The 13,924-nt window shown below is 40.6% G+C and overlaps 1 protein-coding gene across 2 annotated transcripts; it reads left to right on the top strand.

Moving 5' to 3' along the window:
- Window positions 1-7,294: 7,294 nt before the first annotated feature.
- LOC308461352 (uncharacterized protein) lies at window positions 7,295-13,685 on the top strand. 2 transcript variants are annotated; one of them, XM_080978206.1, is made up of 3 exons: window positions 7,295-7,845; window positions 10,350-10,437; window positions 12,232-13,685. In XM_080978206.1, the coding sequence occupies exons 1-3, from the start codon at window positions 7,774-7,776 to the stop codon at window positions 13,272-13,274; spliced, it is 1,203 nt and encodes a 400-aa protein (XP_080834332.1). In that variant the 5' UTR covers window positions 7,295-7,773; the 3' UTR covers window positions 13,275-13,685. The 2 variants fall into 2 exon arrangements, with proteins under 2 accessions (XP_080834332.1, XP_080834333.1); XM_080978207.1 differs by lacking the exon at window positions 7,295-7,845 and adding an exon at window positions 10,126-10,143.
- Window positions 13,686-13,924: the final 239 nt, after the last annotated feature.

Raw genomic sequence — 13,924 nt, 5'->3', positions numbered from 1 at the left:
GTCACAACTATAAAAGATGTCATATGCTTTGACAAGGCTCTAAAATTAAAGTGTCAACTTAGATGAAAACTTTGTCATTGGCTACACTAAGTTATATTCAAGAGAAAACCCACTGAGCTTAAGGAACGTAACTGATTAAGGTCTAATAATTTCAATGGATCTGGTTGAGTACAACTAACACTGGAACAGTCCTTTTATTTTCAAAGTTGCAATGACTTGTGAATTTGTAAAAAAGAAAGCACCCTGTTCACAACTATGTATTTTGGGTGAGGGTGTACAAAGCAGGTTTATGGCATCAAGATAGCGTTTTTATCTCCAAATGTTGGTTTTGAAAAACAGCTTTTTCTCAGAGTAAGATACAACATGTGCTAGAGGGAGCTATTTTCCATGTACACTTGTTCACCCATCTTCAGATATGTGGCACTGTTTTCCATAACCATATTGATGTAATTATACTCTAGCAAAGAATTTGTGAAAATCTGAAACTCGACCATTTCTTAATTATGAATTGTACACAATTTCAAAAGGTGTTCAACATATACTCCACTTAGTAAATGTGGACGATAATGAGCTACAACTTAATTATTAAGACAATTTTTTTATTGTTGGTGGTCACACATATAACACTCAAGAGAGTAAGGAGCCACTATCTTGTTTTCACATGTTACAGCAAATTCATCCATCTTCTGTACCACTTTTTTCCATGGTGAAACAGAGAAATACTGTTCTCACTTTCATGCCTGTGTCCAACAAACCTGTGGAAAATGATTTAAACATTTAGAAATATAAATTCAGTTATTCCATTAAAAAAACACTCCTTTTGGCTTGCTGGCTCATGATTTAAAGCTTCACGTTTGCATTTTTCAGAATGTCTGGCCCCGCAAAATTCAATAGTGCCAACAGACAGCCAACCCATCCAAAGGCACATTGAGTGAAGAAAGGCCAGCTTTAATATTTGATGACACAAAATCTCACCGTCTACGGCTTGCGACAGCAAGAGGAACAGTCATCATGCATTTACACTTTTGAGCACACTTACCAACCCCTGCTCCACCCACCCCTATTTATACTTCAAATTTCCACTATTATTTTGATGATCCACTCCTTTTAAAGAGTCTGTTGCCCTCCTGAGGATGTTGGACTGTAACTCCCATAGTCCCTAGGAGCTGGTCATGCAGGCTGGAGTCTGAAAACATCTGGAGGGCCAAAGGTGCTTTAGAGGCACTGACACTATCTAGTTTGTTTGGATCCTGCCCATTAGATTTCATACTATGAAAGATAAATTCTACTATATAAACAGCAACTTCTTACAAGACAGTAATCAGTGGTTTGGATGCAAATGTCTTCTGCTAAGTGGCAAGAGAAAAAGCTTCAGTCCTTACATTTTGTAGAGGCTCACGATGGGGAATGTGCACCGTTGCTGTTTCATCTCTTTAGAATCATCTGCCCTATAAAAGAAAAGAGTGGCAGCTATTTAGTTAGCAAGCATCCTTCTTTAGATCTGACTGGTTCTTGCTCCCCTCTCTACTGTAGAAAATTTGTTTACCACGGAATGGGTCATGTCTCCATACAAAGCAATTTAAATTTTATTCCACTGTCTAATTTCTATTGACTGGTGTCGTCCCCCCCCCCCCCAGTCTATAGCAGTGCAAAATCAAGCAAACCCCCCAACCTCTCTTCATAAGAGGGTGAGAGAAGACCACTGTCACCTGACCTACACAGGAAACTGGAGGGTTCGCCCTCCCATCACAAGATAGGAAGAACTCAGTTTTGCACATTCCTGTCTGGTGGAGTGGGAGGGACAACCCATATGAGGATCCCCTCCTCCCTGCAGGAAAATAAGTCACTACGAACCAAACACCAGCCAAAACGTAAATGCTTTTTTCCTTACACCCCTTGGTCTTCTTGCTTCTGTTCAGCAGAAATTTAGGAAGTTTTGGGGAAGTGAGAAGAGCTAAGGGCCATGACCTGGTACAACTTCCAGTTTGAGGAAGAAATCAGCAACTAAAAGCTTGCAATCAGATTTAATCTAATTGGTCCAAATAAATGACCATCTTAACCATTTTTAGAGAAGTATGCCTAACACTTTGGGGGAAGTAACTCTTGAGTTCATCACAAATATGCCTAGATAAATATATTTAGTTGACCCTATAAAAACAAGAATGGCATATATTTTATAAGATAAACAAGTCATTCAAGTATTGTTGCAATAGGTTACTATGCTGTTTCTGTTATCTAAACAACATCAAGCCTTAACAAAAAGAAAACATACACTCATCAACATTTTTATGGAAATATCGCTTGTGCCAAGGAGAGATCTGCTCAGAGCATGTGCATAATCAGGGTTAATCAGGTGAAACACGGACAGAACATGCAGTTCATCATAACAGGCTCCCCAAGTCTCTTGCCATCTCCTACTTAGCAACCAAGATACCTCAATTTCTTACTTCAAGAGAAACCAAGGTCATACCTTTTTCTCAATATCAATTCCGACTTCCAGAAATCCTAGTATTTTCAGTGTTTGTTCAGTCCATTTTGTATTACAGCTGTTCACTCTATGCAACTCTTCAGGAGACGTATTTGGTGTTCATTTTCCTCCAAACACATGCTCTCTGAAATACAACCACTAGTTGTTATTACTGTTTGCATGTGTCTGGCAACAATATCCTTAAGCAGACATACACTCATCAGCATTTTAATAGAAATATCACTTGTGCCAAGGAGAGATCCGCTCAGAGCAAGTGCATAATCAGGGTTAATCAGGTGAAACACGGACAGAACATGCAGTTCATCATAACAGGCTCCCCAAGTCTCTTGCCATTTCCTACTTAGCAGCCAAGATACCTCAAATTCTTACTTCAAGAGAAACCAAGATCATACCTTTTTCTCATTATCACCAAATGGACCAAACTCCATGACTTCCAGAAATCCTAGGAATTTCCTGAATTTGTTCAGCCCATCTCTGACTGCAATGGTTCCCTTCAAAGAATTCTTCTCAAGAAATATTTGCTGCTTCTCGAAACCCATGCTCTATGAAAGAAAACCATTATGAACTGAACATAACTTTTGTCAGCCTAAAAGTTGCAGATATAGGCAATGTATCATCATATCGTCCTCTTCTTAGCAATATGTGCACACAATTCAATGACTATACTGAGAAGCAGAAAACTGGAAGCTGTTAGGCAGAGCATGGGCAAATTAATAACTACCCTTCTCCAGCAGAAACATGTGCTATTAACAATCAGGCCAAGTATAATGAGGCTAGAGGTTTTTAGCATCATAACTAATGGGTTTATTCCTTTTTTCCCCCTTTTATGTATGAAACTAACACATTCAATTTTTTTATCATAGAACTTCTATTCAAAATACAAAAAAAGCCACCCTTGAACCAACCTCTCCATTTTACCATTCTGTACTTTTAAATGAAAGTAATCCACATCATCTTTATGTGCCTCTCAGCCTTTCACCACATTATTTTATGCGCAGGCATTTGTACACAGCAAATGCTGGAAACAAATGTGTACTACAAGCAAGTTCAATTTGCCATTCTTATTTATATGCAGGACTGCCTCTGAAGATAGTTGCTGATTTTTCTTTGACCTTATTATGTATGCATTTTGTGTTTTTAGCTTGTATTTTTATGTTGCGAACCACCCTGAGATCTACGAATGAAGGGTGATATGCAAATTTAGTAATATTTACAGAATACACTTGCATAAAAGATCCCTAGGACTACATATGTCCTACCAAACCAAGGAGTTACAAGCGTTCAAATCTCCACTCTGCCATGAAGGTCACTCACTCTCTCTCAGCCTAACCTCATAAGGTTGCTGTGAGGATAAAGTGGGGCAGGGGGGACAGCATATGTCACCTTGAGCTCCTTGGAAAATGCAGTGATATATAAATGCATTAAACACATACTTTCACAGTGCAAAACCAGAGGCACAAGAACTCCCCTTCACAAAAGGCTTACCCAAATGCAAGGATAACCTTAAGATTAACTCCAGATGAGTGCATTCCAGAAGCACTGCTTTGATGATGCAGATGCTTCAGGTAGGAGCCGTCCATTTTTCCGCAGGCTGTAGAAAGCAAGAGAGACGGGGAGAGCATTAAGGGAGCACACAAGCAAGCCTCAACTCTCATTTGGAGAGGTTTGGCTCCAATTAAGTCAGTAATGTAAAGTGGAGGAAGAACACAAGACTACAGAAAGGCTTAAGAAATACTGCCTTCTAAGGCCAGAGATTTAATTGCCTTTTCTCCTACCAGGCCTTAAGAACCTTTGGGCTTCTTTTTGCTATTTATGGGGAATTGTTTATAATGCAGCATCTACACAACAGGCCTAAGCAAACCCACACTTATTTTTATCCTACTTTTGTATTAAAACCATTTTCACACCACCCATCAATAGGACCCAAACATGGCATTAAGCTTCCTAGTGTAGTAAACTTTGCTAGATATCTTGCCCCCCTGAAAAGACCCACCGTGAAGTTTTTTCCCCTCCTCATTACCAACTCAATGGGCCAGAAGAAAACTACTTCGGAGCGAGCGTGCCCAGTTTCCACCCCCGGACCAAACCCTAAAAGCTTCGTCTTCAACATGTAGCCCGCAATTCATTTCCTATCACATCACACCGACGCAATTAAGAAAACGAACACGTGCTCTCTGCGGAAGGGAACAGAAGAGCGAGCCTTGATTTCCACTAGGATCTTTTTCACGGGGAAACACTAGGCACCGACAGCGCTTTCAATGGTGCAGTAATCGGACAGTACCATGCTGCTTTGGAAGCAAGCCCCACTGAAATCAGGGAAGAGCATACTCACGAGCACTAATGCTAGAGTGGGGTGCAGACGATCTGAAAACAAAAATCTAGCAGCCCAACCCCCACCCGCACCGTGACTCTTTCCAAAGGCATTACAAGAACGGATGGCAAGAACTAACCTGCGATTAAGAATGGATTCGATAGCACAAACGACAAATGCTTACCCAGCGCCAAAGAACCGCAAGGCAGAGGAAGAAGGTAGGCGGGCCAGGAAATACTGGCAGACCGCCTTGGCATTGGCTGAGAAGGCAAGCCAATCATCTCTCGAGAGACTGGGCGCTTTTGTAACACTAACGCAATAATACAATTTGAGTGAAAGACTGTGAACGAGTCGTGATCTTACTGTTGCAAGTAGGTGGCGCTAATATGGCCTTTCCTTGGCTTTGCTGCATCATTCAACCCAAGAAGAAGGATACAGATTGTAAAGAATGATTACTTTCCATCAGCACTCCAAGGGTTAACCGTTAAACTAGTAGCTGGAATCTGCCTTTTTTTTGTACACAGCTGCAATCATAGCTATGTGGGTGCCTGCAGTACTTTCCCAGAAAGACAAAAAAAAAAAAAAATCTTAACAGCACTTTTCATGATATTCTTAGTGCATAATAGAAAGCAGTTTTATTTGTATTTATTGTTAAATTTTCACCCTGCCTTTATTCTAAACAGCTTAGCACAGACTAGATCATAATATAAGAGCCTGCTGGATAGTATTTGAAATTAATTTATTCAGATTTTCAGTCTGGGTTGGGGTGGGTTTTTTAGGACAAGGAAAGAAGGGGCAGAGATCTAAGACAAAATGTTGTTCTAGTTCTGGTGTTTATGCACATTTCAAAATATAGCATCCTGATGCAGTCAATGACTGGTTGCCACATCTAGAAACTTTTCAAACCACACAATTCAATAATGTCTCAAGATTAGATTAGATAAGTCATGTTCTCAAATATCTAAATAGCAATACCCCAAATGTTTGTATTGTTCTTACAGCAACTCCATACTGCTCTGGAAAATTGACTTACTTATAAATGTTGTTTCAAATGAATTCATTTAATTATTGTTTTCTTATGAAGCAAGGGCCTAGGCATGGACTAATACAAACTATGAGTTCTATGTGTCAGTCTTATATGTGGTGTTGCTTCATTGCTTCTTTTTAGTATCTAAGACAAAAATGTTCCAGTTCTAGTGTTTGTGCACATTTCAAAAAAAGCATTCTGATGCATTCAAGGACTAGTTACCACATGTGGAAGCTTTTCAGACCACACAATTCAACAATCTCTTGAGATTAGATTAGATAAGTCATGATGGTCAATAAATAGCAATACTAAATAGCAATACTTTCGCAAACCCCAAATGTTTGTATTGTTCCTACAGCAACTCCTTAATGATTTTATGACAAACCAACTTTAAGCAAGCATTTTCGAATTTGACCTTCTGGGTGTTGACATAAAAAGAGCCCTGCTGGATCCAGACAAAGGCCTATTTATAGTTGTGTCCACAATGGTCAGCTAGATGCTGCCTGGAAGCCCCCAAAACAACATAGTGGCAATAACTGATATGATAAGGCTACAAGGTTAACTGGATGACCAATTTAAGCCAGGGTCAAGCAACAGAAGATGTGAAATACATCATCATTTATCACAGTTCTATATCTGCAGGTGAGGCAATGGATGTGCTGAGCCTTGCCTTTCCTAACTAATGAACTAAATGAGAGCCAACAAATTGAAGCTCAACAATTCGTTCCATCTCTTAAAAAAAAGGGGGGGGGCTCAACATGTCCACGAATGCTCTGGAGGGTGGCAGATGGGAATGGGCCTTTTCTGTAGTGGCTCCCCATTTGTGGAATGCTTTCCCCAGGGATGTTCAGCTGGTGCCTTCATTATACAGCCTTAGGAGTCAGACAATAGTGTTCCTCTTAAACCAGGCCTTTGGCTGGTTGACATCCGATACCCTTTTAAAGGTGGTGTGGGAGAGGAGGTTATTGGTTAAATATAAAGCATATTTTGGGGGCCCTTGGGGTCTCCCACACCTTGAAGCCCTTCTCTGTGCGCCCCCTCCAAAGGAGGTGCCAAGAATGGCAACAAGAGAAGAGCCCTTTCTAGTAGTAGCCCCTGGTTGTGTCATGCTCTTCCTCATTAGGCTTGCCCGCCACTGATGTTATTAGCTTTTGAATGCCAGGCACATACATTTTTCTCCTGGCTTCTGAATCTTTGAATCGATGCGATTTCTATCTATTGCTTTTATTTTTTTTATTTTAAAAAATTATATTCCACTTTCCACATCATAGGTCTCAAGTTGCCTGTAACAATTAAATGTACAATATACACAACTTAAAACATCACTTAAACTTCCAAAATTTAAAGTCTAAAGAATTTAAAAACTCTCTCCCTCTGAAAAGAATAACCACTGGCATTGACCATTTTAACCGTCTGAGATGCATTCAGGATCCAAAGGCCTCCTGAAAAAGAACAGTTTTGAACAGACCTCTTGAACTCAGTAGAGAGAGTGTCTGCCTAGCTTCTTGTGGCAGGACGTTCCACTGAAGGCACAGCTCCTTGTTGACACAAGACATGCTTGTGGTCCATAGAGAAGCACTAATCATGCTCCCCTAGTGATCTCAGGGATACCTTAGGCTATCTCTGAGGTATCCTGGGCGTAACGTTTTCAGGGATTTGTACACAAGTGCAAGAACTTTGAACCAAGCCTGTAGCTGATGCAAAGTCAGTGGAGGTCTTTTAACAGTGATGACATGTGTTTGTGATGTTTGTGGTGGTCATCATGTTTCAGGGCCTGAGACATTTTGGCATGTGAGGTGTCCCCCAAAATAGCTCCCCCATTTCCATCAGGGAAGAATGGGTGGAGGAAGACCTGCATCAGGGACAAGGGTACAAGGAGGGAAGAAATGTTGACAGCTGCTGCCTCAGTGCATCCTGCCGCCTGAGGCAGTCACCTCACCTTGCCTCATGAGTGGACCGGCGCTGTTCTGTCTTTGTGAACACTTTCAGTTGGGGAAGGATAGATTTCCTTATTGCATTGTGGGTAGATGAACGCTTTAAATTTTTACATTTGGCTTTATTGCATCTGGTTGAGATTTATGGCATTTTTCAATTACTACCTCCTGGGGGCAAAAAACATGTGATGCAAAATTAGAAAGCGCATCAGGATGTGTACTTATATAATAATGAAGTAAATGAAAATCAACATACAGACACTCCCACTTATTAGCCTTAGGAAGCAGGTTTTCCTTTGCTCCTCAGACAAACCTAACTTACAGAGGTGTTGTGGGGAGAAAACAGAGTTGGGGATCTTCCTGGACAATGAAAGCTTAGATCAAAACTATGTTCTGCACATCCCAATCCCAAAGTGGGGAGAGACTCCTGTGATTCATGTGCTTACCCAGAATTCAGTTTCCTTGGACTGAGGGGTACTGAACACTGTGCTGTACTGTATATACAACCTTAGCATAGGATGGGGGAACACAAAACATTAACACTCCAAGAGATCTTGCTCCCCCATTGAGTTTACTGGGAAGCCCCCAACTCAGCTTTGTTTCCTGCACAGAGCAGGACAGAGAATGAGAGAGAGACAGAGAGATCCACTTCTTCAGTGCCATTCATAATCTTGTAAACTTCCAAAATGTCCATTTTTTAATTACTGAATTCAAAAGTCACAAACATGTTAGGCCTTTGTTACAAAATTATCAAATAACTGTGTCGTTTAGTGGCAGATCAGCCCACCATTCATCATTTGTGAGAAGGGATTGTGGAGAGAGAGAGACAGAGAGACCCAAGGATCTATGCCTTAGTCTAAGGTTTTTATTTCAACAATAACAATACAAGATAAATAAAGTTCCAACTCCACGATTCTATGATTCTATGGTTCTTTTTAATAAGTTTGAATTTTAAAATTACATTCTTAATTACTCATGCACACTGAAGCAAACACACTGGTCTGGCCATGGAAATCCCTCTCGAGATTAGATTAGGTAAATCATGTTGGTCAATATCTAAATAGCAATACTTTCGCAAACCCCAAATGTTTGTATTGTTCTTACAGCAACTCCTTACTGATTTTATGACAAACCAACTTTAAGCAAGCATTTTCTAATTTGACCTTCTGGGTGTTGACATCAAAAGAGCCTTGCTGGATCCAGACCAAAGATCAATTTATAGTTGTGTCCACAATGGTCAGCTAGATGCTGCCTGGAAGCCCCCAAACAATAAGGTGGCAATATAAGGTTTACATGATGACCACCATAAAACAATTAAATTGTTCATCCAGTAAATCTCTCAGGGACAAGCACCAGAAGATGCAAAATAAGTCAATTTGTTAGTTGCTTTATCTTGCCCAGGGCAACACTCACAGTAGTTCATCCATACCCGTATTAGATTATTTCATATCCATTTCTCCATGGCCTCCTAGGTCTCTTCCAAATCATCAGATTCAAATAGCATTTCAGTTGTCCCTTGCAAAAAGTCCTCCTTTTTGTTCAACATCAGTTTGAACCTAATAAAATTCGCTGAAAGTTCTACAGCACTGGTACATGCATCCATTCAAACTTAATAAAATTAATGGCAAGATTACTTCATTATGTCCCCCAATATCCTCTATGTGAGATGAGGGGTTTAGAACTAAGTTCAGTGGTACCTCGGGTTAAGAACTTAATTCGTTCTGTAGGTCTGTTCTTAACCTGAAACTGTTCTTAACCTGAAGCACCACTTCCCGCTAATGGGGCTTCCCTCTGCCGTCACGCCACTACTGCGCAATTTCTGTTCTCATCCTGAAGCAAAGTTCTTAACCCAAGGTACTATTTCTGGGTTAGCGGAGTCTGTAACCTGAAGTGTCTGTAACCTGAAGCGTCTCTAACCCGAGGTACCACTGTATTCCAAATATGGCAACAGCATACATGTGTAATAATGTGGTCAAGTATTATTATTATTTATTAAAATTCTGTATCACCCTTCATCCTAAGATCACAGGACAGTTCACTTTATAAAAAACAAAAAACAAACATGACATACCAACAAACAAAACAATACCCACCCCATTTTAAAAGGCTACAGATTGTTTAATTAGCCAAAGGTTTGGGAGCAGAGCACTTAATTCAGATCTCTTTTATGCATGGATTTTACAGACCTGGGATTCAACCCTTATGGAAAAACTAACTGCAGTACAACAAGAATATCGTACCGAGGGGGGAGGAATCTTCTTTTCTTACGAAATGGTTTGATTTTATTGAATATGCACAATCCACTGAACATGCTTTCTGTCCACCAGCATCACATGGAATATCATGGAACGATTCATTTGTTTGACCACAACACTAGAAAATGGTATATATTCTAAGTTCTGCTAATGCTATATTTTTGTTCCTGGAAGACTCTGCACTCTGAGAAGGGGAGTGGGAAGGTTTTCTTGTGACTGTTATCTTCATTTATCATCTGAAAAGAATCAATAAATGTGTCTTTTAGTTCCAATGTAGGTGGAGCGGTGTGTAGTTTCTCATTAACCCATAGCCTCTTCTATCCTATATAAACAGCAACTGTTCATACATGTCCCTCATTCTCCACCAAGAGAAGCAGTTGCCACCTACTACAAAACTTTCTGTGAGAATACCACGAATACCGGTAAGTCTTGGAGGGATACTGGGCAGGAGCGGAGAGAAACTACTTTAGAATTTGGGGCATAAGGGAGAGAGTACTTTTTTGTGGACCTGCACTCTAACTACCTCTTTATAATTATAAAGGATATAATCATAAACTCTAAGGTTTTTATTTCAGCAATAACAGTACAAGTTAAATGAAGTTTCTTTTAATAATCCAACAATCAGACTACTAAAACAGACCATGTATTCTAGCAAAAAACCTTGAATCTAAAAATGACATTAATGCATATTCAAGCAGAATCTCTCTCTGCACAGCTGAAGCAAAATCCCAGGGTGTTCCAGGTGGTGCTTCTTTGTGGACATGTAGTTTAACTACTTTTTTATAATTACTGAGTGCCAATGATATTCCCTGTGTGATATTGAAGTGACATGGAGCCTTCCCCAGTGGCGGAGGAAGGGGGGCGCCCCCCCGGGTGCCATCTCTGAGGAAGTGTGACAGGAGTGTTCGCCACGGAGTGTTTCTGAATAGCAATGAGTAGGGCTTCATGAGTCACCAGGAGACAATGGCTATCTCAATGCTTTGTGAAATTTTATTTCATAAGGGAGTTTTGCATTGTGTGGAAATGTATGTTCTTTTGCCTATCACTGACTCTGCTGTCAGGTTATTTTAATAGGACCTCTTGAGCTCTAGAGTTATGGCAGCAGAAGAGGGAGAGAGGAATAGCCACTTCTTTAGTGTCATGCATAATCTTATAAACTTCTGTTATGCCCCTATTTTTATATTCCTGAATCAAAAACACCCAAATGGTGGGGTTTAGTGGCTGATCAGACTACCAACCCTTCTTGTGTAGGGTGAGGAATAGATTCCTGAATCAATAAAGAATTGGGAAATCTCTTCTCTTCCCCCACAGCCCCCATAGATGTGTACTTCCATCCTCTCCTAGCTCTGAACCTCAACAGTCTGGTACTATAATACTATTGCTGCAGTTCCTGTACTGAGGTTGAGGGTAGGCAAGTAAGTTTATCTGCCCCTTCCAGTGCTGTATGGGTGAAAGGATGGTGTCAGTTTATGCACACAATGAGATTTTGCTCCTCTTTCCAAGATATTCTGAGCTGTTAGGCAGTCTCTTCCCATCACAGCTGAGATAGGAAATTAATTAGAACAGCAGTTACCAGCATGGCACTCATGAGTGCCTGGGTGCCCTCGTATGGTGCCCACAAAAGGTCTCGGTAAATATCCCCTCAAAATCAACTGGCTTAGCCTCTCCATTTAATGGGGCTTCAGTATTGAAGGCCCAATCTTTAATATGTTCTGAACAAGGGAGAGGTGCAAAGAGCTTCTCTTTGTGAGCAAGCACAGCAGTGATGGATATAGGTGTTTTAGCCACACTGAGCCTTCAAACTAGCATTGATTTTCTGCAAAATCTGGATCTGTTCTTTCCCAAACAGCCATTCTCTAAAATCACAAGGCAAACTGCTTTTACAACTTATTAGCCTGTCAAATACAATTTATATTCCTTGGAAGGGGTGGGTTGGTCTCCTATCAAATGGAGAGAGAAATATGTCTTGACAAGCAGAAGATTTTTGGTTTGTCTTTCAAAGCACCTCACAATTAATTAGTAATCATTTACCTTTAGCATCATATTTGGCACTGGCAGGTATATTGTGTTAAGGCAATGAGACTGTTTTCCAAGAGGTCAGCAAATTCTGTTAAATCTTTCATTATTAAAAATAATATAATAATAAAGTAATTACAAAGAGTAAATGAATGATCAATTTGTGAAATCTTACTGAATACATTGCTTTCTTTTCCTAGAATCAAGCACCATGCCAGAGATAGTCCCTAAGAACAAAGCCCCAGGGGTTGATTTCTGTGGGGTAGATGAATATTACTACATTGTCCGCTCAGACCTGGGCTGCTACATGAGGTCCACCAATTTCCATGAGGGCAAAGACCTCGAAGTGTTTAGCCTGCACAGTTCCTGCACAGGAGGAGAACACTACTTAGCCCATGAGGATGACCTATTCTACATCATCAAAGGAGACAACTATCGCCGTGTCAGCAACATGAATAAAGACTTAGGTGCTGTAGTATACAGCCTCCATCCCAACTGCCGTGGAGGGGACCATTACCTCTCAGCCTTTGGATCCTTCTATATCATTTTCCAGAAAAGAGGTGTTTACCGTCGGGTCAGTAATATGCATGAAGATACAGATGCAGTTGAATACACACTTCACCCAGCTTGCAAGGGTGGTCTCTATTACTGGGGCATCAAGGATTACTATTACTTTGTAAAACCCCATGATGAATGGGGGGTCCAGTACTATAGATGCACCGACTTCCACGAAAATGTGGATGCTGTTACATACTCCTTCCATAGTGATGTTGTGAACATGCTCCCTGGAGGAATGGCTATTACCTATGGTCCAGCTTATGGTAAGTGGGAAGCTATCAAGACCATCTCCAATGACTCCAACACTCCCATTGTATGGAATAAGAAGATCACTAAGAAAGTGGGATACACCAAGCAGAAGATGAGCAGTGTGGAGCACAACTGGAAGATTTCCATGACTGCCTCATATCAGTCAGGCGCACTCACTGAGGCCGTTGCCAAGTATCAGTTCTCTCTCACTGCTGAGTATGGTGGGAAGAGTGTCAACACAGAGCAGGAAGACTGGAATGAAGCCACTGAGATCGAAGAAGCTATTAATTTGACCCTGCAGCCCAATGAGAAGATGTACATATGGCAATATCAGCTGGGTTTGGGCAAGGAAACTGTCTTGTTCTGCCGTGATATGAAATTTACGAATGATTCTACTCCACCTACAGATATTCCTTTGCCACCTTCCAATAAGTGAAAAGAAAAGTGTTAGGCCAAAAGGCATCTTCAAAGGCTTCCTTTCTTTTATAACATTTAATTGATTACTATGGGCTAATATTTAGACAATCTAGAGCTCTTGTAATGGGGAGTTAACTGAGTAGTATATAGACATGTATAAGCTAAACACGAAGTAGATTAATGATTACTATTATATACTCTCATATGGACATACACATCCTGCTAGGCTACAGTTAGAAAAGCATATCCTAGTTTGTGCACGATGCAGTGGACCCAAGCTTAATGCCTTTTAGATAAGCTACTATTTCCCTGGTGCCTATGAATCACTTTGCCAAATTTGTGCCTTCATCTTAATTTGTACCTGCTGAACTCTGGAATCTGTCCCACGGTTCTACAAATCAAATAAAATGAATAATCAGTGGTTTAAAAATGTGTTCTGTGTGCTTTTCACACTTGTGTACAAAATGATTTTCAACATATATTTCCCAGAAGACACAAATACCTTCTTCCTTTTTCCAGAGTGTATTTAGGAAGTGGGGAGCTCTGTGTACAATTTCATGCTGGTGTGCCGTCAGAGACCCTCACTTTTTTACATCATAGTTGTTAGCTGGCTCCAATTTTGAGGGTTGGCTTCGTTCAGAGATGGGTCCAGGGGCCTAATCCAGCACC

This window comes from Podarcis pityusensis, assembly GCF_964106645.2.
Source record: "Podarcis pityusensis genome assembly, chromosome: 13".
NCBI lineage: Eukaryota > Metazoa > Chordata > Lepidosauria > Squamata > Lacertidae > Podarcis > Podarcis pityusensis.
This window is presented reverse-complemented; position numbering and strand designations above follow the sequence as displayed.

Coding starts and splice junctions, on each gene's coding strand:
- LOC308461352 (XM_080978206.1), top strand. CDS start 7,774: ATGAGTGGACCGGCGCTGTTCTGTCTTTGTGAACACTTTCAGTTGGGG. Junction 7,846..10,349: donor ATAGATTTCCTTATTGCATT/GTGGGTAGATGA, acceptor CTATATAAACAG/CAACTGTTCATACATGTCCC. Junction 10,438..12,231: donor TGAGAATACCACGAATACCG/GTAAGTCTTGGA, acceptor TTCTTTTCCTAG/AATCAAGCACCATGCCAGAG.